The sequence below is a fragment of the Apis mellifera genome, linkage group LG5 (assembly GCF_003254395.2).
Source record: "Apis mellifera strain DH4 linkage group LG5, Amel_HAv3.1, whole genome shotgun sequence".
NCBI classification, from domain to species: Eukaryota; Metazoa; Arthropoda; class Insecta; order Hymenoptera; family Apidae; genus Apis; species Apis mellifera.
In genome coordinates this window covers 13809497-13833266 of record NC_037642.1, presented here as the reverse complement: position 1 = coordinate 13833266, position 23770 = coordinate 13809497, and the positions used below count along the sequence as shown (strand labels likewise).

The following is a 23770-nucleotide window of genomic DNA, read 5'->3' as shown; positions in this document are numbered from 1 at the left end:
ACGCATAAATAATATATACATTTTTTATGTATATATTTTTCCTTGATTAAAAAAGATCTTTTAAAATCAATTGGCCACCATTATCGCTTGTAATTATGAAAATTTGAAAGTTGGAAAGAAAATGAGCTTTCTCGACTTGATGAAAAATCAAATAATTGCATTTTACGCTTTATTTGAAACTTTATTGGCCTCCATTGAATATATCTAATCATGTGGTCAACATCATGTGTATACATATGCACTTTTTACGCCATATTATATCTAGTAATTTATGTATTTATGTCGTTTTATATTATAATAAAAATAAAAATTTAATTGTCAACTATTATAAAAATTACATAAAAATTATATAAATCGATGAAATTTATATTTCAATCGTTTTTTATTCTAGTAATATATGTTGAAATAAATGTTTATTTATTTATAATTTATTTTTTATAATTTATCGTAATAGATTCGATTTTCAATATTATTTTTAATTTAAAAAATATGCATATTAAATATTTAATCGATTGTATTTTTTAGAAATTTATATCTAAAACATGATTAAATCAACCTCGTGATATATTCATGCGATATATTTATATTATATCATATACATATATATCAATATATATAATAAAAGAAGAATTTTTTATTTCTGATTACGTTCATATTTTTTTAAAAATACTAAAGATTTTAATAAGCACGAAGGTTAAAAAAAAACTATAATAAAATTTTGAATAGTATGAATATCTTTGCATTAAATAGAAATGAATTAAAATCAAGAAAGAAATCAAACAAATCAAATAATAAATCAAATAAGAGAAATAAAAAATTGAAAATAAATAGAATATATAAAAATTAAAAAATAAAAATTGAATCGAAACTATCCTATTTCCCTAATTAAATTTTAATATTGATAAGATGTATGTCACAGATAAATTATATTTCCAATACCAAAAGCTTGATAACTTAATACATTTCATACATGGCAAAATGTAAATTTTAATAACATTGTTATTGATTTCGTGTCCTTTTATCGCCATCTTTAATAAATTCTTACTGTGGAATTTCACCGTATTTTATTACCTCAAATCAATTTGGTATGTACATAGTTAATTATCAATTGTCAAGAGTTTTAAAACTTGCCAAAAGAGTGCCATAGAATGATAATGTCTTTCCATATTATTCTTCTTTAACATACTTCTATTTATATTTATAGCATTTAAAATATGTAAGTATTTTTATTTGTCCTTGTAACTTAACCTTTAAATTTAAGATTTTTTTCATTTTGATATTTTTGTTATTGTGTTATTTTCCTAAAGCGACATGGCTTGTGAAGCTTGTAACGTAAAATTCAACTTCTTTACACGGAAGGTAAGATCATTCTGTTATTTTGCTTTTCAATTTACAAATATGAATTAAAAATTTTTACTTTGTATATTTCATGAAATATTTTTATTTTCAGAAACAATGTATGGATTGTTTGAGATATTTTTGTTCTGGATGTGTAATCAAAAGATTAGACAAGATATTAAGTTGTGAGAGTTGCAATATGTTATCGAGAAGACCTTTAATACGAAGTCTAATCATACAAATGCGTTCTAAAGATATACAACGATATCTATTGGCAAAAAAAATACCCATCAAAGGATGCATTGGTATGTATATTGAAATAAGAAATAATTTCAAATTCTAATATTATTAATCAATATTCTTGTTATATAAAAATATCTAATATTTATAATTTTTCATGATAAATTTTAATTAATATTTTCTGTTTTTCTGTTGATTTTAATTACAGAAAAAGAAGACTTAATAAAATTATTAATGGCATTTGCTAATAATTCTAGTGATTATTGGAATACAGAAGATGCAGAAAACATTACAAGTAGAAACATGTAAGCTTTTATTTTGTTGCATATGATAAAGATTCAAAAAATTTTTTATTGATTATCGATCAAAATTATATTATAGTGTAACTAATTATAAAAATTAATTATAAAAATTAATTATATTACTATCTTAGATTTCTATTCTAAAAATCCATATATTTCTTTGTTGTGTTATATTTTTTTACAAAAAAATTATTTAAAATTATAGACATTTTTATCGCGATTAAAAATTAAAAAAATTAAAAATATTTATTTAATTTTAATTTCAGTGATAATTCTCCTCCTAATCAATCAATAACTAGAAACTATGAACATACTACACAACTTTTTAATAATGATGAAATCAATGCTGCAAGAATTGATGATAATGAAATATCAGAGGGAATTTCTCCTATTAATTCTTATTTGAATAGAAGAACAGAATCTATAAATACGGAAGAAAAGATTTCAAAAATTTCTAATATTCAACATTCTGATTTAATTGTAGAAAGTTCCGTGGTATGTAATTATATTATTGTTGTAATTTTATAATTTTTATAATTTTATAATATTAATTTTCTATGATATTTATATATAATAATACCTTTTTCTTTTTATTATTCTCTTTTGTATTATACAGAATCCTATTAAATTATCTGATATAAATACATTATCTGAATTGGAATGTTTAAGTGTGAAACAATTAAAGAACTTGCTAAGTATAAATCGAGTTGATTATAAAGGTTGCGTAGAAAGATATGAATTATTGAATAAAGCTTCCAGATTATGGGAAGAATATAAACAATCAAGGACAAGTAAGATATAATTTCTCTTTATTAAATATTTAATTTTTTAGATATACAAAATTTTAACTTTTATATTTTATTATCAATAGAAATGGAAATTTTGGATGAAAATCTTTGCAAAATTTGTTGGAATGAACCACTTGAATGTGTAATTTTAGAATGTGGTCATATGGCTTGTTGTCTAAATTGTGGTAAACAAATGTCAGAATGTCCGATATGTAAACAATATGTAGTGCGTGTAGTACGATTTTTTAAAGCTTAACAAAAACACAACAATATATGATATTATGGAATTATATTCAATACAGAAAATAAGAAAAAGAACGAATATTGTTCTGATATTTCAGATTTAAAAAAGTAATAGTTTTTTGGCGTATTTTATCGATATCGTAGATTATAGTGATAAAAATAAGATACAATCTTTTATATTAATGTAAGAATAATTTTATTTAAAAATATAAATGAAAATAAGAGGATGCTAATTATTCGAATATTTATTTTTTTAGGTATTTCTATGTATTGTAATCTCTTTATTTGAGATAATAATAAATATTAATATAAAATATGTGTCCTTTTATTCTCATTTTAAATTAATTGAAAATAAGTTGATGGAAATCACTGACTTAATATTGTGACCTCTTTTTGTAAATTCAAATTTACATTCAAATTTATTGAGTCACTAAGTTGAATTAAGCGTATTATCCATTATACATAATGTAACAATATGTATATAAGTAAAAACATTTAAAATCTTATAAAATTAAAAACTTTTAATTATTCAAAGTTACATACTATTTTATTTTATCAAGGTATTTTTTATCACTTTGTAAAAAAATTCATTTAATATATATGAGCAAAAATTTATATGTATAATAATAATAATACAATAAAAATTTTTTGATATTTACATTACAATTTTATATCATTTATTAATATTCATTAGTAATATTTATTTAGTAATATTCATTAGTATATTTTATTAGAAAAAATTTAAATTAACGAAACTATGATAAATTAATTTTATTTTATTTTTTATCTTATATAATTAATCAATATAAAGAAAATATTCATTTCAAATTCTAAAATTTTGAAATTTACATAAATCTTTTTTTTTTTTATATAAAGACGGAAAACAAAAAATAAGTATAATAATGGAAATAATTAGATCGTAAAAAAATCTTAAAAATAAAATTTTTTTTTTTAAATTATTATAATTTCTTGAAGTTTTTCTTTTATCTCTATTTATAATATATCACAAATTATAAGTTTATTTTATATTTTATTTTATATTGTATATAGGTATTTATATATAGTCAAAATGTATATAGATATATAGGTATTTATATATAGTCAAAATAATATAGTTAAGTAAAGAGAGAAAGGGAATGCTTGATAAGTAATATAAATATTTTTTAATATTAAAAAGTTTCATAAAATTATATAAAAATTATATAATACTGTTTTTATAATGAACTATTGATTTAATAGAATTATCAATAAAAGTCATTTAATCTTTTAATAATATAATAAACAATGAATCAAGCAAAAGTTGAAAAACTAGTTTCTAGATTAAGATATAATATTAGATCAGGACCACGTAAATTAAAAAATATAGATGGTCCAGAGGGAAGATTACGAAAAATTCAAAAAACATTAACCGCTGTAATTAAATATGAGAGGATTGAGTTGAATTATGCGAGAGCGGATGAAACAAGAGGTTATGTTGAACAGGTAAATATCATGACTGAAACTTTTTAAAATTCTTCTTTAATTAAACATATTTTATAATTCTTTTTTATTGCAGTTAATATCAGAAGCATTACGTCATGGCCCTCATCATAAAGAAACAATGGAACTTGCAAATTTTTGGATAATTGAAAAACAACTTGTTCATAAACTTTTTAAAGTACTTGTACCAAGATATGAAAATTATACAACTTCATTTACAAAACTTCATAATGCGCCATATATATATCCTGGATTTGCATTTAAGAGAGCTATTTTAGAATTAAAAGGTATATTTTGTATAAATTTTTATTTGTTTATATACTTATGACAAATTTTAATTTATTTTAATTTATATTAATATAATTTTTTTAAGGAAACATATATCCCGCTGTAGAACAAATTAATCCATATCAGCATAATTTACTTCACAATATATTACTCGATGCAGCTAGAAAAGAATATAGATTAGAAAAATATAAAAAAATAAGCGCTGACATGAATTTATAAATGTATGTATTTTTTATTATCAAATAATATAAAAAATATATAATATTAATATAGATTATAATTAATTTGATCTGTTATTATTTTGTTAAATTTGTTTATTAAACTATTTATTATTATGATTATTTGATTGTTTGAAAAGATGCAATGGATAATATTTGTGAAATTCATTAATATGCTTTTCCATAGAATGCATTTGCTTCCTGAAATTAAAAGAATATATATATAATGAAAACAACTTTTTTTGAGCATTCATTCATAAAATACAAAATATTTTAAAATTATTATAAATTATTATATTATATTTTAAAATATTTAATTAAAAAATTTATAAATGTACCATATATGATTTGGCATTGTATGATATACATCTGTAAATAATTCTTTCCAACATGGTTTAAGTTCTTTTTCTGCTTCAGCAAAAGCAAGTAAAATAGAATTTTTTATAGACTTGTTTAATTCCCTATCTTGCTCTTTATTCCACAAACCAATTGATTCCAAATAATTACGATATCGTAATATTGGCGTATAACAATTCCAATGATCTATTTCGTCGGTAGATCGATATACAGTACTATCATCAGAAGTACTGTGATGACCAATTCTAAAAGATAAAAAAATATATATCGTAAAAAATATTTAAAAAAATTAATGTATACAAAAAAAATATTTCATACCGATAAGTCATAGCTTCAATCAAATAAGGTTTTCCATTTTTAATACAGAGTTCACGAGCAGTTTTTGTCGCATAATACATAGCAAGAACATCATTACCATCCACACGGATTGTTGATATTCCATATGCTGGTCCTCTTGCTGCAATTCCATCTCCTTTAAATTGTTCCTGAGAAGGAGTTGAGATTGCATAACCATTATTGCGACTAAAAATAGATCATTTTATATTATTAAAAAATATTATTTTATTAAAAATAAATAATTTATATATTTTCATATTTTTTCATGCAATACATTATTAAAATTACCATATAAAAATTATTGGACACTCTAAAGTTGCAGCAAAATTAAAAGCTGCATGAGCATCTCCTTCACTAGCAGCTCCTTCACCAAAGTAACATATTGTACATGCATTTTTTTGAGATCGTTTGAATGCATATGCTGTACCTACAGCTAAGAATGAACAGACTCGGATATCAGAAATTATATAATCTCAAAATTATCAGAATTATATGTTGATAATATAATAATTTCAATCAAATATTTTTATGTTTTTATGTTTTTAAAGAAATTATATAATTTGATAATAATATCTACAATCTATATTACCTTGAGGTAATTGTGTTGTTAAAGGAGATGAAATAGTAACAAAGTTTAATTTTTTTGACCCATAATGAACAGGCATTTGTTTTCCCTTTGAGGCATCTTTATGATTACCATAACATTGATTCATAAAATCTATAATAGAATGTCCTCGCCATAACAAAACACCTATAATCAAATTTTTTTATACCAAATTATATTTACTTTAAATATATATTATTAATTGATCAAAAATTAATATTTTTTTTACCAGTTTCTCGATATTGCGCATATATAATATCTTCTAACGTAAGAGCAGCTGCAGAACCAATTTGAATTCCTTCTTCTCCTGTATTAGTCATATAAAATGATATACGTCCTTGTCGTTGAGATTCATAAAGTATTTTATCCATTATATTCAGAGTAATCATTTTATGATATATTTTAATCAAAATTTGTTCATCTAGCTAGAAAAAATAGAGAAAGAAAATGAGATATTATATAAAATTTATGTTACATCTTACAATCTTAATAAATATTAGTTATTCAAACCTTAAGATCTTTTGGTAATTGAAAATGTTTGTGTAATGAGTTTAAAATTCTAAATGTTGGTAAAGTATCATAGCATTCTTTGTTGACAAACTTTAATTCATTAGTAAATATAGTTTGAATTCCCAAAAAAGAAGGATCTTTTTCATTCATTATATTAACAATTTTAGTATTTGTAGTTTTATTACTATAAAATTTTTGCACCTAAATACATGATATAAAAAAAAATAAATATTTTTCTATTACTTTATTTATTACTTTTATTACTTATTCATTACTTTTTTGTCTTTTATAAATACCTACTTGTTGCAATAAATACCTATTGCCATTTTTTAAATATTTACGTTTAAAAAAAATTTTTTCAATCATTGTTTTAAAAATAATTTTAATCAATAATATCCAATAATCCTTACAATTACAATAATTATTTTAAAATTTACGTATCATTTCGCGCAACATATGTCTAAATAAATAGTTATATAAGTTGTATACTTATTTACAAATGCGCATTATAATTGAAGAAGGAAGAAAGGTCATAACAGTAAACGAGAAAAAGAAAAGGAGAAAAAATAATATAAAATTCGTGTTCATCGTAAAAGTGCATATATTCAATGATAAGAGATATTGAGGGATATATATATATATATATTTTTTACATATGTATTACATATATATATTAATAAAAGTGTTAAATTTTCGTAAATAATTGAAAGAAAAATAATTAAATATTTTATTCGATGAAAAATAATTCAATATTTAATATAAACATAACCTTTTCCTTCTAAATATAAATTTAATCTTTTCTATATATTAAATATCGGTCTTGAAGATATTTTTTAGAAAAAATAAAATATTTTAATATAAATAGAAAAAAAGATGGATTCTTGGGAAAATTCAGATTTATATGAATTATTTGGTATAGAGAAAACAGCTTCTATTCAAGAGGTATAAATATTTTATAAAATTTATTGAAGTTGAAAGTATATATATTAACTGCATATTATTTCAGATTAAGAAAGCATATCGTAAAAAAGCTTTACATTGTCATCCTGACAAAAATCCGAATAATCCAAAGGCAAATGAATTATTTCATAAATTGTCACAAGCATTAGAAATTCTTACCGATATATCTGCTCGGGTAAATATAATAATAATATAATAATAATAATAAGTATACTGTTTTTATATTTTTACATTAATATGTTTCTTGTCTTTCTTATTGATGATATCTCATCTACAAAATAAGGCAGCTTATGATAAAGTTATTAATGCAAAGCATCAAGCAAAATTACGTGCTAAAGAATTTGATTCAAGACATAAGAAATTGAAAGAAGATTTAGAAACACGAGAAAATGCCTACAAAATAGATTCTGATATTAAAAGAGACAAAAATAAATTACAGGTATTCTTAAATTTATGTATATTATAATTTGCTTTTTCTATATAATATTATTACAATCTCATTATTTCAGATTGAAATAGAAAGATTACAAAAGGAAGGATCAAAACAAGTAGAGGAAGAAATAGCATTTATGAAAAAATATTTTGAAGAACGATCAAAGACATTTCATAAAGAATCAGAAATTGATAGCAGTTCTTATAAATTAAAAGTGAAATGGAAATCTCGTAAAAGTCAATCTAATAATAATGAATATGATTATGATACATTGTATCGAATATTTTCGAAGGTTTATATCATTATTATGACATTTATTATAGTGTTTTGTCATTATTTTTTTTTATCAACAAATAACATAATTATAATATATATTTATTTTATTTTTTAGTATGGGAACATAACTGCTCTTATTATCTCTTCCACTAGAGAAGGCAGAGCATTAATAGAATATAGAGAAAAAAATGAAGCAGTAAGTTATTTATAATATTGAGATAAAAGATATATGTTGATTTTATTTAATTATTTAATTTAAGAATAAAATTATATTTTTTATTAGGAAATGGCTTTAAATGAACTTGGTTTAGCACAAAATCCATTGAAACTTCAAAAATTATGGGATGAACAAAAAAAATCAAATATTTTTAACACAGGGACTGTTTACAATGATATTAATTTTACACAACACACGGTAAATATAACAAATAATAATTGATAATAATTAATAGTAATTAATTGATAATAATTAATAGATAATATTTTTTTAAATAAATAATAACAATATTTTTTAATTTTTTATATTTATTCATTTTATAATTTTTTTATATTTTATTTCATATCAAATCTTATATGACAGGTAAATCAAAATATGTCAGATATTGAATTTGAACATTCTGTATTGAATAATTTAAAAAAAGCTGAAGAAAGGAAAAGATCTCTGAAAAAATTGAATGTAACAGAAAGCATTTGATTAAATATCCAATATATTATTTATTTTAAATTATTAAGCTGCATTTTTCTAAATATCGAAAGTGTATTGGTATGTGCAAATTAAAAGATATTGTAGTTTATTCATTACTATATCATATTAATTTGTAAATATATATTGTCATATAATTAATAAAAAAAATGTTAATCTTCTCTGATATATTTATGAGAGATTTGTTCCATCCAACATATTGAATTTATTATCTATAATAATTAGATAATAGTTCATCATTTTTGTTTAAAGAAATTAAAATTTAAGTAAAGGTGATATCTTTCCGTTCTTTTTGTCTTTTTTGTTTTTTTAATTCTGTTTCATCAATAGGAGCTGGTTTAACAAATGGAATTTCATTTTCATATTCCATTGGCATAAACTGTGCAAGAACCTTTGGTACTTTGATACCAGTATCAGTTTGATGTACTTCCAAAATCGCACATATAACACGAGTAACTGCACACATTGTTGCATTTAACATATGAACATAATCTGTATTAGCATTCATTTTTTTAGTTTGGCCATATCTAGAACACGTTCATATATATAAAACTACAATTATATCAATATAATATTTGTAAGCATGAGATTAACATTAATAATATCAGTAATATAATAATAATAACACGAAATAAAAAAAATAATATACAGATAAATATATAATATATAATAAAATAAATTAATATAAAAGTTTATCATTTATCACCTGACTAATAAACGTCTTGCTTGATAATCTAAACAATTACTGCATGAAACGAGTTCGCGAAAAGCATTTGATCCTGGAAACCATGCTTCCAAATCTAATTTCTTTGAAGCAGCATTGTTTAATGCACCTGATACTATGTTTACTATACGATAAGGAATTTCCAATGATTTATAAAATTCTTCTGCATTTGAAATCATTTCTTCCATCATTTGCCAAGACTTATTATCATATGGTGATGTTAAACAAAATTGTTCCACCTATTATCCATTTATATTTATAATATGCAAATTTGTTATACTTTTTATGTAAGTAAAATTAAAATTGCACTTGCTTTTTCGAATTGATGAACTCTAAAAATGCCTCTTGTATCACGTCCATGAGATCCAACTTCTTGTCTAAAACATGTGGATAATCCTGCATATTTAATTGGTAAAATATTTTCAGGAATCCATTCATTTCTATGAAATGCAGCAATTGGTTGTTCAGAAGTAGCAATCAGATATTTTTCTTCAATTTCTTTATCTTCATTACGTTCACTACCTTTACCAATTACCTAAAAATAAGATAACATAAAAACTTTAAGCAAAATCATTAATGTTTATATATTTATATTTATATATATATAATTATCAATCCTATACTTTATATAATTCTTCGTCAAATTGAGATAATTGTGCAACTTCTTGCATAACATCCTTACGCATAAAGAATGGCGTATAAAGTGGTTTGTAACCATTTATATATAATTTCCTAAGAGCTAATTGAATTAATGCATGTTGCAGAAAAACTGCTGGTCCTATTAAAAAATAACCACGCCCTCCTGAAACAGTAGTACCACGTTCTCCATCTATACCATCAATCATATATATTAAATCAACATGAGAATATTTTTTTTTTTGCATACAATCTCCATATGTTCTCTCGACCTAAAAATAAAAAAGATATTTTTATATAATTTACATTAATATATAAAAATTCATTATATTAAATTATATACTTTATTTTCCTCTTCATCATTACTAATTGGTACAGATTCATGTAAAATATTTCCTATTTCCTTAAGTGCGTGATTTCTTTCAAACTCGATTAAAATTAAGTTTTTATCATTAGTTCGAATAGCATCATCGATAAAACTACGAACAGTTTTAATTTGTGCAACTGTTAGCGATTTCAGGTTATTAGGAATCAAATTTTCCAGATTTTCAAGAATATCTTTTGAGACAGTATCATCACCGTCTATCGCTTCTTTTTTTTTCATTTTCTCTCCAATTTCTTTACTACATACATTTTTTAATTTATTTAAATTATCAGCTTTATGTCGCAGCTGACGCCAAATTTTATCTTTTTCAATCACTGTGTCGACTAAACCTACATCTTTAAAACGTTTTTTTTGGTTTTCTCTTATTTTATCAGGATCGAAACCTTTATCTTTTCGAAATAAATCTAAATCTAATACCATGATAATTAATAATGTCAAAATCCAATTCCTATTAAATTACACGTGGATTCGATCAGATACGTCAATAAAGACACACATGCTCCAACTCAACACCGCTCACTACTCGTGTTCTGACACTGGTAACTGGTGCATTGGTGACGTACATACGCACGCGTATTTAATATTTAAAGCATTTAAAGTAAATATGAGTGCTAATCTTAAGTAAATATTTCAGGGTATGTTATATTGTATATAAAAATAATATTTAACTTACACAATATAATGATCTTTGCATTTATATATTTCCTTTTTTTTTTTCTAAAAAGCTTTCGTTTAATTTATTAAAAAGATAAGATTTTTCGTTAAAAAGATAAGGTTTTCTTTCATAGAAGAAAAACAAATTTATGTCGATACATACATAGGATTTTATATTTTTTGAATATTTCTCCAATTTTATAATAAAATACAAGATAAATAATTGAAAATTTTTAATAAAATAATTATGAAATATAAAAAAATTAATAATTGTTAAATTATCAATGACGAAAAAATTCTGTTATATATACATCAATATAATTTTGTAATTTATATTTTATTAAGAAAAGGAAAACAATAGAAAAACTTTATAATAATAATAGAAAAAAAAATAGCAGAGGTCAGAATTACACTTGTTTCAAGTTTTTTTTAATCTTTCTTTAAGAGCACGAAAGTATGTATTTTATTAATTTTGCGCATGCGCATCATCATAATTCGTAAAAAGAGTACAAGAACTTAGAATATCACGGTATACATTGATAACGTTCGAATTTTTCGCCCAAGGAAACTTTAATTAATAGGAGGATAATAAGTCGTAAGTTTATTGTAATGAATGGAAAGTCAGGTATAGTGTAAGCAGGAAAACTGTGGATTCGTATAGTCAGGTTGGTTGTAGTTTTCGCATACAATTTTAATCTTTAATGACATAACCTGATGCGCTTGTCAAATAATTAATGAATTTAAAATAAGTAATTTTTTTCATAAACCAAAATAATAAATTTGCAAACTCTTTATAAAAGTATCGATAAAATTGATCGAGTTTAAGCATGTTTAAATTATATGACAAATGTACATATATGTTAAATATCTTAATATTTTTCTTCCTATCTCATTTAATAGCTGTCTATCATAAATAGAATAAGGAATCACAAACTTATTAATAAATGTGTAACTTGGAATATTTTATATGTATGTTTTTCACTCAAGTATATAATGATAATTTATGGATATTTTATACATTTGAAATTCTTTTTTCAGATACGGTATAGTAATAGATTTTCCAACAAAACATTGGGGCATATTTAATGTTGATATAAGGCATATTTATATATGTAAAAGCCCAATACAACTAAAAGGCGTACAACTCTACGCTATACCGGTGAGTTCCAACACAAAATATTGCTTGGTAGTACGGCGGACACTCAAAGCCAACTAACCATGTCTGTACAAAGTGTTGCTCTGGCATCTCTCACGGCCACCTATACCGACTCGGAGGGCGAAGACGGGGTGGAAGACGACCTTCAGGAGAATTCGAACACTCCCCAGGGGGCCGCCCCGCATAATGCCCAAGTCGGTCAGCCCCAGGCTTTCACCAGTCCCAAATCTGGCACATCAGCCTCAAATAGTCCCGTTGTTGCTCCCAACGTCGGTGGCAAGTCTAGTAACGATTTGTCGAACGCGCCCACCTTAGTAACAGATGTGACATCTAAGGTGCAGAGATTGGTTTCATACTTTGATGATTCAATAGTCTCCGATGACGAGGGAGTGGTACAGACACAGATCGATGGACAGCCTTTTGAAAATGGAAGGCCCTCCTCGATTATGGAATGCTCTCCCTGTTGTCAAGGAGAACAATTAGTTTCAGATAGCGAGGTGGACTCCTATGGCGTCACTATACCACCAGAGCCACCAGGGCAGTGTCCTGTGGAACTGCAGGAAAAAATAACAAAACTTTTTAGGAAAATGGAGAGCAGTGGTTTGGATATGAACAAAGTTATTCAACAAAGGAAGGATTTTAGAAATCCATCCATTTATGAAAAGCTAATTCAATTTTGTAGCATCAATGAATTGGGTACTAATTATCCTCCAGACAGATTTGATCCATTTAAGTGGGGTAAAGACTCGTATTATGAGGAACTTGCCAAAGTTCAAAAAACTGAGATGGATAAACTTGAAAAGGCTAGGAAAGAGAAAACAAAAATTGAAATCGTTTCTGGTACAGCTAAACGACCCAATAATTCTAGTACAACAGACGATGATGCTAAAAAAAGGAAAAGTAAATGGGATCAAGTTGCAACAGGAGCTACTGCCTCGATAAAACCAACTGTTTTGTTGTCTCAACCAACTCTTACCACTTTAACATCGTCTGCAACTGGTACCAAAGCAACGGTAATATCTGCTTTTGGATCTTTACCAAAGAAAAGACTGTAACATACACTGTAAATCATTTGTAAATATTATGTTTTTCGAAAAAGCAACACTTCATTCTTCATTTAATATTACACCATATACAGCGAGTTTTATAGAAAAGTGCAGCAAATTTCATGCATGAATTTGTATACAGATTCACACAGTATGCCTATATTCGTATTTAATTATTGGCTTTATTGAATTTAGTGATTCAACATTTAATTTCATGAGATAAAGCATTTTGAAAGTATATCAATAGTATGAGATTACTATCTTTACCAATAAGAATAACTGAATAAAAAAGAAAAAGAATAATAAAAGCTAAGGAAGAAGGATTCTGGAATTAAATGGCAAGTGGAATAATGTGTTCCACTATTGAGTTCTTTTACCACTTTTTTTCTCTGTAAAATATTTTGAATTTAAGATACATTTTGATATTCATCATCTTTACGTGATATTTTTTCTATGCTAATAATATGTTAATGGATTGAAAGAAAAGTAAAAGTAAAAAAAAGAAAAAAAAAACGAAAACAACGATAACTTTAATATAAAAGGAATTCTTTTTTCTTCTTGTGAATATGCATATTTGTAGATATATACACATAAATGCTGGTCAGTGAAACTTTTTTAAGTATTTTTATTTTATGAATCGACGAATAATGTAAAATATGTACATTATAACATGTGCTGCCATCACGAATAATTTGAATCTTTTCCAATTTAGATTAACATTGAAAAAATAATTATTATTTATAATCATAATTGTAAGAAATAAGTTCATTGATACAAAATTAGAATTGATTTAATTTCTTGTAAATCGAAATAAATGATTATTAGTGATACTTTTATACGAAAGATTTGTATATTTAGAAATCCAATATCCCATAACTAAATAAATGTGAAAATCATATACAAGTTGATTTACATAATGGAATAAATCAATCTCTTTTCCGATTATAATTAAAAAAGCAAAATGTTTAAAAGATAAGGAAGGATATATAGATATATATATATATATATGTATGTATGTATCTATATTTTTTGAAATGCAACAAATTTTTTTTTGACACAATTGAATTCCTTATATTGTTCTATGTAGATAAATATTAAAATAATATAATTAAAAAATAATTAGTTTGAGAAATGTTTTCAATAAATGTTTTCATTAAAGAAGAACATATCCGCATTTAAAATATAACTACAGTAGTCATTTTATTATAGTCTATAATAAATATAGAAAAAAGAGAATGACTTTTAGAAGGATAATAATTCTCACTTTTTAAATAATATTTTTCTTATTTAAATATTTTTCTAATTTGAATAATATTTTAGATTTTACATTTTTCTTTCATTGAATTCATAATTAAAAAATAATGATTTCAAAGGAAAAAATTTTATATGCTTCGCTCATAATATATATATATATATATATATTTTATTATAAATAATAATAATAATTAAAATAATGATAAAATTTTATTCTACATATTTTATTTATTTTCAAAATTATCTTTTATTGATAATTTATTCGTATCTATTCAAGAATTAGTTAATTTCATTTTTAAAATTTTGTCCGAAAAATGTTTTTTTTTACTCGAAAGCGAAGCTAGAATCATTTTTGCAATCTGATAAATCTGACTTATTTTGAGATATCCCATATTTATGGATTTATAAATTCTATTTATAATTTTCATTAATTTTCAAAATTTTATTGTTGTATAAATACACAATAATAAATACGTATTAATCATATAATTAAAAAAAAGATCTTTCCTATTTTGAATTCTTAAATATTGAACAAAAAAAATAATGAAAAATAATTTTTAAAAAAATATGGCTAAAAACAGAATAGTTATTTAACATACAAGAGAAGACTAAACCTTTGTTTAGATACAAGGATAGTTAAAATTTCCGTATTGTGATAGAGATTGCAACAATCAAGATTCTACTTTATATGATATAATCAAAAAATTTCTTTTTTTTTTTTAATAAATTTATTAAAAATATATAATATATATATAAAATATATAAATTATTCATTTTTTATCAAGGTATATTAAAATATTTTCGTACATGTATAGGTTATTTCGTGAATTGCGTAGTGAAAATTGAGTGATCTTATATTATAAAAATTATTTAAAAGTAAAATAAAAGCCATTGATATAAGGATTTATTTACAAAAAAATGAAATTAAGATTTTCTCTCTAAACTTTTTACAACCAAACCAAAAGTCTCAATATTTAGAATATTAAAAAAATAATCTTTATTATTATTTTTATTAATTTTTCTATAAAATATCTATTAATAATTTATTCACGTTTCTTTATTATAATGAAAAATAAAACTCTTAATGTTTATATATGTATGTAATAAAAAATGTAACAAAAAAAAGTTTTAAATAAAAGAAAAAAATATTAAAGATACAAGTACGATATATCAAATATTAATCTACAAAATTAAAAACTATATATTAAATAATATTAAATAAAGTTTAAATGATACTAAAACAAACAAAAAAAGTTAAAAATTTTATTATTTGCAATAATGTTTTCAACTTTATATCATGTAAAAATGGCAGAAAATATTAATAAATTAATTGATTTTCTTTGAATTAATTTTTGAATTATTATATATAAAAATAAAAATTTAAAAAAAATAAAATTATCGGCGTTTTGTAAAATAAGATTAAATGTAATTCAAAAAAAAAAAAAATATAAATATTGATTTGCTAAATTTGTTGTATTTCATGAATTATATATTACACATATTAATTATTGCCACGATTTTTCAGATATTTTGCACAATAAAAAAGTGTTTTGAACAAAATTTATTATTAAAATAGATAGTTTTTTTTTAACAAGTCATTCTAGTTTTTCAAATGAATAATATAATGAATAATTTTCGTAGTAATGATATTTATCTGTAAAAGGATATAAATGTAAGAATGTTAAATTTTTACATCATATTAAAAACATATAGAAATATTTAAAATTTTCAGGAAATATGAATGAAATTTTTTCTATGCATGCATTTTATTCTAAATTTGATTAAATATTTGATTTAACATTTAAAACAATTTATTCAACGTAATATTCTTCTCTTTAAAATCTATTTTGCAGTAAATATTTTTAGAAAAAATTTTTACATTTTTATATTAATGAATTACATAAATGATTAACATTGTCATATATTATAAAGAAAAAGATATTTAAATAATATTTTTACGTGTCAAGAATATTTATATAAGAAAATGATAAATTCAGATAAGACGATTCAAATATTAATATATCTATACATAGATGTACACTGAATTTAATGTTAATTTACTTAATTTATTAAAGAACACAATGAAACTGCAATTATAATTGAAAATTTTTTATCATATATACATTTAATAACGAAATTTGAAAATTCTTGTTTGTAAATATTTTTTATTCTCGGTATTGTACGAATCAAAGTAACATTTATTATAGCGCCTCATGTCAGTTTCGTAGAGCTACGAATAGAATTCTACAGTAAATTGTATTGCAAACAGCTGTTTGCATACGAAACATTTGTAAACTTCATGAGAAACTTTTTTTTAACATTTTAATGTATTTTCATTAGAAGAATTAAACTAAATAGAATATTAATTGTACACATTAAAGCATATTATATTTAATTTTAAGGTAATTGCTGTTTGTGAAGAAGAAATCAAAATGGTATCTTTAAAACTTTTGTTCGTCTTGACTGTCAAATAAATACATATAACCTAAAACGCATAAATTTAAAGAAATTGTAAAAAAATTATAGAAATGGATGTTGTAACAACAAGTTTAGAGGCCCTAATACGTAAGTAAAAATTCAATTTATTTTTTTTATATTATTTCGAAGTATTTATAATCATAGATTGCCCATTTAATAGATATCAAGTTTTAGTCAGTTCATTAAATATTTTCTTTTTTAATTTTTTTTTTTTTTTCTACATAGAAAGGGTAACGAATCCTCAAAATCAAAAACCTGATATAGCTGCAATCGAAGCATTTTGTGTAATGCTTACCAAAGAATCAGAAGGTGTTCAAATTGGTACTAAATTATTAGCATTACATATTCAATCATCTAATGAGACGGAAGCACTTCAAGCTCTTGCTGTAAGTTTTTTTCCAATTTTTGTTTACATAAGAAATTCAAATTTAAAACTATTTTATTATCTTATTCAAAGAGCTATACATACATATAAAAGTTACTTCAATTTAATTATTTTATTTCATTTGCTTGATATTTAATGGCTGATGTTTAATGATATTTAATGATATTATTTGAATATAAATTGAAATTAAAAAATATTTTCTAATAATAAATTAATATATATATATATATATTAAAGAAAATTTAAATTTTCATAATTCTTATATATATGATACATATTTTTAACTTTTAATTACATAGTTATTGGATACATGTATGAGAAGATGTGGTCCATCTTTTCACGCAGAAGTTGGAAAATTTCGTTTTTTAAATGAAATGATTCGTTTAGTTTCACCAAAATATTTGGGTGGTAAAACACCAGCTATAGTGCGTCAAAAAGTATTGCAATTGTTAAATATGTGGACAAAGGAGTATCCGAAAGAATTAAAAATCAAGGAAGCCTATGAAATGTTAAAAAAACAAGGTGTTATCGAAGTAAGTTCTATATGTTATTTTATATGAAATATAACCTTTTTTTTTTTTCTTCCAATTTTTTCTTAAAATGTGAAAATTATATGTGCACTCAGGATGATTCTATATCTATGAATAATGTACAAGAAGAAGGATTAAAAGTATTAAAAGCTAAGAACACAATATTTGATGATGAAGAAAAATCCAAATTGTTGCAAAAATTACTTCAAAGTAAAAATCCTGATGACTTACAAGCTGCGAATAGATTAATTAAAACTATGGTGAGAGAGGTATGTGAGTCATATTTGAAAATGCTATAAAATTTTGCAAAATATATTAACCATCTATTCTATAGGATGAAAGAAGAGTACAATTAAATTCACGTAGAATAATGGAATTAGAATCTGTTCATAACAATGCAAAGTTATTATCAGAAATGTTAGATTCATATAATTGTAATGAAACTAGTACAGAAGATCTTGAATTAATGAAAGAATTATATCAAGCTTGTGAACGATTAAAACCAATTGTGCTAAGGTTAGCAAATGAAACTCAAGATAATGAAGGAATGCTTGGTCAGTATCTTATAATATTATTATAATCTTTTAAAGATTTATATGATGAATATAAATATTTTATGTATTATAAAATTACATATTAAAAAATTTATACATACTTTTGTTAGTATCAAGTTATAATTATATAATTTTTAATTATCAATTAGAATTTTAAGAATTTATTGTTTTATTTTATTAATTATTTTATGTTTAAATAATTTATATATATATATATATTATATTATATTATATTTATTATTACATGTATATCTATTTATTTATATATAGGTGATGTACTTGCTGCAAGTGATGAATTGGAACAAGTATTTGAGAAATATACTACAATTATAGTTCATGGTAAATGTATAAAACCTAAGACAGATTCCAACATCAGTCCATATTTATTAGATTTATCCTCTCCAATGGAGACCATTCCTGTTAAAAGTGATGATTTAAATGCAAGTTATAATGCAATGACAACAAATCACCAATCAGATATGGAAGTTTTAGGAGATATTTTCAATTCATTAGGAAAATCTGAAAATTCAGATATTTCTTCAGTTTCCAATGCAAATTTCTTAATGACTGATTCAATTATGCAGCCGCTTAATGTTTTACCTAAAAATAAGAAAGGTCCGTGAACATAAAACGCTTAAAATATATGCTCTTTTGATTGAATAACACTGATAATATTGAACAAATCAAACGTCTTTAGTAATGAATTTGATTGATTAAATAAATGAACAAATGGTGAGTAACATTCCATTTTCAGATGAATTAATCAACACATCTGAAAAGAAAATTGACAGTAAAGCAAAAGCACTGGAGGAATTAAATGAATTGGATTCTTTGCTTAAACAAAGTTTATCAGGCATAGTATCAAATTCACGTTTGAAATCAGCAAGGTTAGTAAAACATATATTTGTTCTACTTCTTAATCATTTTCATTATATATAGTTATACCATTTTTTCTTTTTTTTTTTTTTGTCCTTTTACTTTTAATCTCTGTAGTAAACAAAATATAAACCGCCCACCAAATACCGAACCCTTAGCAGAACGTTATGTTTCAACGACCTCTCCTCGCAGTGGCAATTCTTCGTATTTTTCTGACTTATCAAAGACTACAAATATGAAAAATGATAAAGTATCTGATATTCAATTTAAATCAAATGATAACTTCCCATCTTATAATGATACAAATTCTCAAACTATTATCGAATGTGATGTAAATGAAAAAATAGATACAAATCAATGTAATAATCGATTAAGTACATGGGATGCTGCTTCAGTAACACCATCAACAGAAAACTCAATTAGTCCAGAACCTGAGATTAAACCATTGACAGACATTAATATTAATCTTCATGATATTAAACCAGGTAATATTTTTTTCTTGTTCGTTTCTATATTATATTGTATCGTTTTTATATATTTATAATATATAAAAATATAATATATAATATATTAATATCATTAATATATTTAATCATAATATTTAATTAAATACATATAATAATGGTTAATAAAAACTGCTTTGTTAATTAATTTTATTTTTTTCAATAGGTATTAATCCACCTATAACAGTAATTGAAGAAAAAAATGGTATATCCGTAGTGCTTCATTTTGCTCGAGATAATCCAAGAAAAGATGTATTTGTTGTAGTGATTACAACAATGAGTAAGAATTTGAAGCCACTTACTAATTACTTGTTTCAAGCAGTGGTGCCAAAAGTATGTTTTGAATGTGTTTATTTAATAATTGTTATTAATATTGTTAATACAAATAGTTAATAATTTAATTTTAATTGATTTAATGGTAACTTTTAAAAACTAATAATATTTTGCTTTTAGAGATGTAAATGTAGACTTCAGCCACCTTCTGGAACAGAATTGCCTGGTCATAATCCATTTTTACCTCCATCTGCAATTACTCAAATTATGTTAATTGCAAATCCTACCAAGGTAAAATAATAAAAATTGTCTTTTGGGTTTCAAACATTTATCGATTTTTATAAACATAATTTTTATATTTAATTATATAATTTCTTCTACAGGAAACGGTATCGTTAAAATTTATGTTAAGTTATACTATGGATGATGAAACTTTCACAGAAATGGGTGAAGTAGAAAAATTGCCTTTAGTTTAAAGTACTTAAAGTGTAATTATAATATAAATTAAATTCAAGAATTACAGACTCTAATAGCCAAAAGAAGAATATATTGTTTTTTAAGATATGAATTTTCAAAAGATATTGTTTCTTTTACTTTATTTCTCAGATTGTAATTACAGTTTTATCTTTATTATTATATTCTGAGATAATATTAATGTTATGTAGATATTTATAAGTCATGTTGTGATTACATAAACGAAAATATCAATAACAAATCTATTTTAAGATCGAAATACATGAGAGAACATATTATAATCGTATATACAATAAAGATCAAAATAAATATAATAATTGAAAAATAGAAAAAAAAGAAAGGCACAAACAAACAAACAAAAAAAAAACGAAAATACAGATAGTGTACTATAAATTTAAAGTTGAAGTGATATTCTTCATTATTAAAAATGTACAAATGCGATATTTTATTTAAAAATTTGAAGAAATATATCATTCATTTAGGAAACAGAAAGTACTTCATCACGAAAAGCAAGAGCAGTAACTGCTTTTTGATGGCCCTGATATTCTCGTTCTACTGCTCCTGTTGATACATTCCATAATCTTGCAACACCATCGGACGAAGCTAAATTGAATAAAATGTTAAAATTGAATCTAAAACAAAGTATAATAAAACATAAAAAAAAATTATGTTGTTACCGGTAAATATATATTGTGAATCTGCGCTAAATGCAGCATCCCAGACCCATCGTTTTGCTTCATGTTGAAGTACTTGTACTTCAGAAAAATCCGTAGTTTTCCAAACTCGAGCAGTCTGATCAGCGGATGTAGTTACTAAAAGTCTGGATAAAAAACATGATTTTTATCTAATATTAAATCAAATTTTATATAATTTTATTACTTTATTATATATAATTATATATAATTATATTATAATTTATTATATATAATTAATATATTATATTTACGTGGAATCAGGACTAAATTTGCATCGAAGCGCATATCGTTTATGTGCTGAAAGTTTGTGACGAGGATTAAGACGCGTAGGCTCGTCACCTACTCCTCCTGTAAGTGTCCAAATATAACAATGACCTTTGTTGTTTACTGCTGCCATATATGTACCATCTTGATCAATTGCAACATCTTGCACAGATGCTTCAGCTTCTGGTATCTTTACATAAAGAATAATTATTTAAATAAATAGAGATAGAATTAAAATTAATTAATTGATGGATTACTAACAAAACAAAATATTTCCTAAACATATTAAATGAGTTTATTTTATACCATATTTCATACCAATTGTTCATTATGATCTGATCGTAGATCCCATAAATGTATAACACCACTTTGATCACCGACAATAAGTTCTGCTTGATTTGGATGCAAACAAACACAATTGACAGGAGCTGATACTTGAAATATTCGTTGGCATTGAAAACTACTTGACCTATAACATTATAATTGTTTCTTTGTTACTGTTATTATTATCGCTATTATTATTTTTATTTTTATGCAAAGAAATTAGTACGGTATTTAAATTGTATTTGTATTTGCCTGAGATCCCAAATCCGAGCTGAACAGTCTTCACCACCTGTATACATCCATTTACCCTCTTCCTACATATAATAAAATATTTTAATAATCTTATTATTATATAATTATCGTCTTCAAGATAGTTTTACAATTAAAAAATAATATACTATTTATATTAACAGAAAATAAATTATAAAATACCTGAAAACCCAAGCCTGTAATATTTTTTGATACTCCTTCATAATTAATAATTGGATTTGGATTGTTTGAAACTAAATCATACATTCTTATATGTTGGTATCCAGCAGCAGCTATCAAATATTTATCAGGAGTAATATCTAAAGCATTAACTTGCTAAAAATAATAAAATTTAAAAAAAAAATAAGATTTGAAAGATAGAATATATCGTTCATAGAATATTAAAATTTTACCGAATCTGTGTGTTCCGTAGTACGTTGACAAACTCCAGTATGAGGTTGCCATATTTTGATAGTATGATCATAACCACCTGTTACAAGAATAACTTGCTCGTTGCTGTTAGTGCCATCCACAGTCATTTGTTAAAATGTATGAAATAATTTAAAAATGAAAATTCGATAATACTCGTAATATTAGATATATAAATTTATAATATTTTGTAATTTTCTGTTATAATTTCATATATTATATCCTTCGTTTTCTTTACTTTCTTTACTTCTATACAGTAGTTACAGAATTTTATTCAATGAGTTTATTCTTGACTTCAAATAATAATATGTTGACTATAAATAACTGATTAATCGTAACGTATATTTAAATGCATCAATTACTAGAATATATCATATGACAGGTTATAAACACAAAACATGGAGTTGGACGAACACGGTTACACGAATACATTATCCCCTCTACCAAAATGATTCAATTCCCCTTCTATTTCCATAGGAGGAGAATACATGACGTCACATTATCCTCCATTGCCACTGTACATTAAGTAAAGATATGTCACGTGATCAAATTTTGGTCAAAGCATGTCTATCTAAATGTAACGATGGAGATAATATGATGTTAGGCATTCTTCTTCTATAAAAATTCGCTGCAGAAAAATTGAGCCATTTTTAATAGAGGGGGTAGCGAATTGTGTTCGATTGACAATTCTAATCTAAAGTAAGTTATGGAAGGATATGAATACTTATATAATGTCATTAAAAGAAAACAATGAATTCTTTTAAATATTATTATCTATGTATGACATTATATTACGTACATTTTAT

General features: G+C 23.5%; 8 protein-coding genes across 15 annotated transcripts; 5 read left to right on the top strand and 3 right to left on the bottom strand.

Annotated features, from left to right (window-relative positions):
* The first annotated feature begins 899 nt into the window (after positions 1 to 899).
* On the top strand, positions 900 to 3422 carry LOC412550 (E3 ubiquitin-protein ligase RNF34). Of its 4 annotated transcripts, XM_006570246.3 has the most exons (8): positions 900 to 1085; positions 1205 to 1216; positions 1308 to 1359; positions 1451 to 1643; positions 1787 to 1883; positions 2147 to 2375; positions 2497 to 2671; positions 2752 to 3422. In XM_006570246.3, exons 3-8 carry the CDS (start codon positions 1312 to 1314, stop codon positions 2922 to 2924), a joined length of 915 nt encoding a protein of 304 aa, XP_006570309.1. In that variant the 5' UTR covers positions 900 to 1085; positions 1205 to 1216; positions 1308 to 1311; the 3' UTR covers positions 2925 to 3422. The 4 variants fall into 4 exon arrangements, with proteins under 4 accessions (XP_006570309.1, XP_006570310.1, XP_026296672.1 ...); XM_006570247.3 differs by lacking the exon at positions 1205 to 1216 and having other exon boundaries at positions 931 to 1085; XM_026440887.1 differs by having other exon boundaries at positions 933 to 1216.
* A 592-nt stretch (positions 3423 to 4014) lies between these two features.
* LOC412549 (39S ribosomal protein L17, mitochondrial) lies at positions 4015 to 5132 on the top strand. Its single transcript, XM_396004.6, has 3 exons — positions 4015 to 4393; positions 4467 to 4677; positions 4764 to 5132. Exons 1-3 carry the CDS (start codon positions 4196 to 4198, stop codon positions 4895 to 4897), a joined length of 543 nt encoding a protein of 180 aa, XP_396004.2. The 5' UTR covers positions 4015 to 4195; the 3' UTR covers positions 4898 to 5132.
* LOC412548 (2-oxoisovalerate dehydrogenase subunit alpha, mitochondrial) lies at positions 4956 to 7362 on the bottom strand. The gene is made up of 8 exons (XM_396003.7): positions 7004 to 7362; positions 6704 to 6904; positions 6423 to 6618; positions 6179 to 6340; positions 5878 to 6022; positions 5572 to 5775; positions 5235 to 5498; positions 4956 to 5097 (listed from the first exon to the last, which is right to left on the bottom strand). The coding sequence occupies exons 1-8, from the start codon at positions 7067 to 7069 to the stop codon at positions 5001 to 5003; spliced, it is 1335 nt and encodes a 444-aa protein (XP_396003.4). The 5' UTR covers positions 7070 to 7362; the 3' UTR covers positions 4956 to 5000.
* A 132-nt stretch (positions 7363 to 7494) lies between these two features.
* LOC552846 (dnaJ homolog subfamily C member 17) lies at positions 7495 to 9501 on the top strand. Its single transcript, XM_625222.4, has 7 exons — positions 7495 to 7645; positions 7710 to 7838; positions 7947 to 8102; positions 8173 to 8388; positions 8488 to 8568; positions 8656 to 8787; positions 8953 to 9501. Exons 1-7 carry the CDS (start codon positions 7577 to 7579, stop codon positions 9064 to 9066), a joined length of 897 nt encoding a protein of 298 aa, XP_625225.1. The 5' UTR covers positions 7495 to 7576; the 3' UTR covers positions 9067 to 9501.
* LOC413011 (serine--tRNA ligase, cytoplasmic) lies at positions 9174 to 11377 on the bottom strand. The gene is made up of 5 exons (XM_396462.7): positions 10779 to 11377; positions 10423 to 10707; positions 10113 to 10334; positions 9782 to 10038; positions 9174 to 9602 (listed from the first exon to the last, which is right to left on the bottom strand). The coding sequence occupies exons 1-5, from the start codon at positions 11238 to 11240 to the stop codon at positions 9338 to 9340; spliced, it is 1491 nt and encodes a 496-aa protein (XP_396462.2). The 5' UTR covers positions 11241 to 11377; the 3' UTR covers positions 9174 to 9337.
* On the top strand, positions 11351 to 14169 carry LOC726957 (SAP30-binding protein). 3 transcript variants are annotated; one of them, XM_016912365.2, is made up of 2 exons: positions 11351 to 11455; positions 12513 to 13984. In XM_016912365.2, the coding sequence occupies exon 2, from the start codon at positions 12693 to 12695 to the stop codon at positions 13683 to 13685; it is 993 nt and encodes a 330-aa protein (XP_016767854.1). In that variant the 5' UTR covers positions 11351 to 11455; positions 12513 to 12692; the 3' UTR covers positions 13686 to 13984. The 3 variants fall into 3 exon arrangements, with proteins under 3 accessions (XP_016767854.1, XP_006570306.1, XP_026296437.1); XM_006570243.3 differs by lacking the exon at positions 11351 to 11455 and adding an exon at positions 11938 to 12139 and having other exon boundaries at positions 12513 to 14169; XM_026440652.1 differs by lacking the exon at positions 11351 to 11455 and adding an exon at positions 12420 to 12443 and having other exon boundaries at positions 12513 to 14169.
* Positions 14170 to 17119: 2950 nt separating this feature from the next.
* LOC409724 (ADP-ribosylation factor-binding protein GGA1) lies at positions 17120 to 21396 on the top strand. Of its 3 annotated transcripts, XM_006570242.3 has the most exons (12): positions 17120 to 17257; positions 17333 to 17495; positions 17634 to 17794; positions 18093 to 18326; positions 18419 to 18592; positions 18658 to 18877; positions 19148 to 19492; positions 19632 to 19764; positions 19871 to 20238; positions 20423 to 20589; positions 20710 to 20820; positions 20913 to 21396. In XM_006570242.3, exons 2-12 carry the CDS (start codon positions 17459 to 17461, stop codon positions 21003 to 21005), a joined length of 2043 nt encoding a protein of 680 aa, XP_006570305.1. In that variant the 5' UTR covers positions 17120 to 17257; positions 17333 to 17458; the 3' UTR covers positions 21006 to 21396. The 3 variants fall into 3 exon arrangements, with proteins under 3 accessions (XP_006570305.1, XP_393222.4, XP_016767899.1); XM_393222.7 differs by having other exon boundaries at positions 17142 to 17495; positions 19946 to 20238; XM_016912410.2 differs by having other exon boundaries at positions 17143 to 17495.
* On the bottom strand, positions 21141 to 23428 carry LOC409725 (target of rapamycin complex subunit lst8). The gene is made up of 7 exons (XM_393223.7): positions 22949 to 23428; positions 22719 to 22871; positions 22539 to 22600; positions 22281 to 22431; positions 21950 to 22152; positions 21681 to 21823; positions 21141 to 21606 (listed from the first exon to the last, which is right to left on the bottom strand). Exons 1-7 carry the CDS (start codon positions 23072 to 23074, stop codon positions 21482 to 21484), a joined length of 963 nt encoding a protein of 320 aa, XP_393223.1. The 5' UTR covers positions 23075 to 23428; the 3' UTR covers positions 21141 to 21481.
* Between the last annotated feature and the right edge of the window lie 342 nt (positions 23429 to 23770).

Bases quoted from the DNA above. Each gene is read 5' to 3' on its own strand.
- LOC412550 (XM_006570246.3), top strand. From the start codon at position 1,312: ATGGCTTGTGAAGCTTGTAACGTAAAATTCAACTTCTTTACACGGAAG. The intron at 1,884-2,146 runs GTAAGCTTTTAT...TTTTAATTTCAG, and splicing joins AACATTACAAGTAGAAACAT to TGATAATTCTCCTCCTAATC. The intron at 2,672-2,751 runs GTAAGATATAAT...TATTATCAATAG, and splicing joins ATATAAACAATCAAGGACAA to AAATGGAAATTTTGGATGAA.
- LOC412549 (XM_396004.6), top strand. From the start codon at position 4,196: ATGAATCAAGCAAAAGTTGAAAAACTAGTTTCTAGATTAAGATATAAT. The intron at 4,394-4,466 runs GTAAATATCATG...TTTTTATTGCAG, and splicing joins CAAGAGGTTATGTTGAACAG to TTAATATCAGAAGCATTACG. The intron at 4,678-4,763 runs GTATATTTTGTA...AATTTTTTTAAG, and splicing joins AGCTATTTTAGAATTAAAAG to GAAACATATATCCCGCTGTA.
- LOC412548 (XM_396003.7), bottom strand. From the start codon at position 7,069: ATGATTGAAAAAATTTTTTTTAAACGTAAATATTTAAAAAATGGCAAT. The intron at 6,341-6,422 runs GTAAAAAAAATA...ATTTGATTATAG, and splicing joins TGCGCAATATCGAGAAACTG to GTGTTTTGTTATGGCGAGGA. The intron at 5,098-5,234 runs GTACATTTATAA...TTTTAATTTCAG, and splicing joins ACAATGCCAAATCATATATG to GAAGCAAATGCATTCTATGG.
- LOC552846 (XM_625222.4), top strand. From the start codon at position 7,577: ATGGATTCTTGGGAAAATTCAGATTTATATGAATTATTTGGTATAGAG. The intron at 8,389-8,487 runs GTTTATATCATT...TTTATTTTTTAG, and splicing joins TGTATCGAATATTTTCGAAG to TATGGGAACATAACTGCTCT. The intron at 8,569-8,655 runs GTAAGTTATTTA...ATTTTTTATTAG, and splicing joins ATAGAGAAAAAAATGAAGCA to GAAATGGCTTTAAATGAACT.
- LOC413011 (XM_396462.7), bottom strand. From the start codon at position 11,240: ATGGTATTAGATTTAGATTTATTTCGAAAAGATAAAGGTTTCGATCCT. The intron at 10,335-10,422 runs GTATAGGATTGA...TCTTATTTTTAG, and splicing joins TTGACGAAGAATTATATAAA to GTAATTGGTAAAGGTAGTGA. The intron at 9,603-9,781 runs GTGATAAATGAT...AACGTGTTCTAG, and splicing joins GCAAGACGTTTATTAGTCAG to ATATGGCCAAACTAAAAAAA.
- LOC726957 (XM_006570243.3), top strand. From the start codon at position 12,693: ATGTCTGTACAAAGTGTTGCTCTGGCATCTCTCACGGCCACCTATACC.
- LOC409724 (XM_006570242.3), top strand. From the start codon at position 17,459: ATGGATGTTGTAACAACAAGTTTAGAGGCCCTAATAC. The intron at 18,593-18,657 runs GTATGTGAGTCA...TCTATTCTATAG, and splicing joins TTAAAACTATGGTGAGAGAG to GATGAAAGAAGAGTACAATT. The intron at 19,493-19,631 runs GTCCGTGAACAT...TTCCATTTTCAG, and splicing joins TTTACCTAAAAATAAGAAAG to ATGAATTAATCAACACATCT.
- LOC409725 (XM_393223.7), bottom strand. From the start codon at position 23,074: ATGACTGTGGATGGCACTAACAGCAACGAGCAAGTTATTCTTGTAACA. The intron at 22,153-22,280 runs GTATGAAATATG...CTTTATGTAAAG, and splicing joins CAGATCATAATGAACAATTG to ATACCAGAAGCTGAAGCATC. The intron at 21,824-21,949 runs GTAAATATAATA...TTTTTTATCCAG, and splicing joins AAATTTAGTCCTGATTCCAC to ACTTTTAGTAACTACATCCG.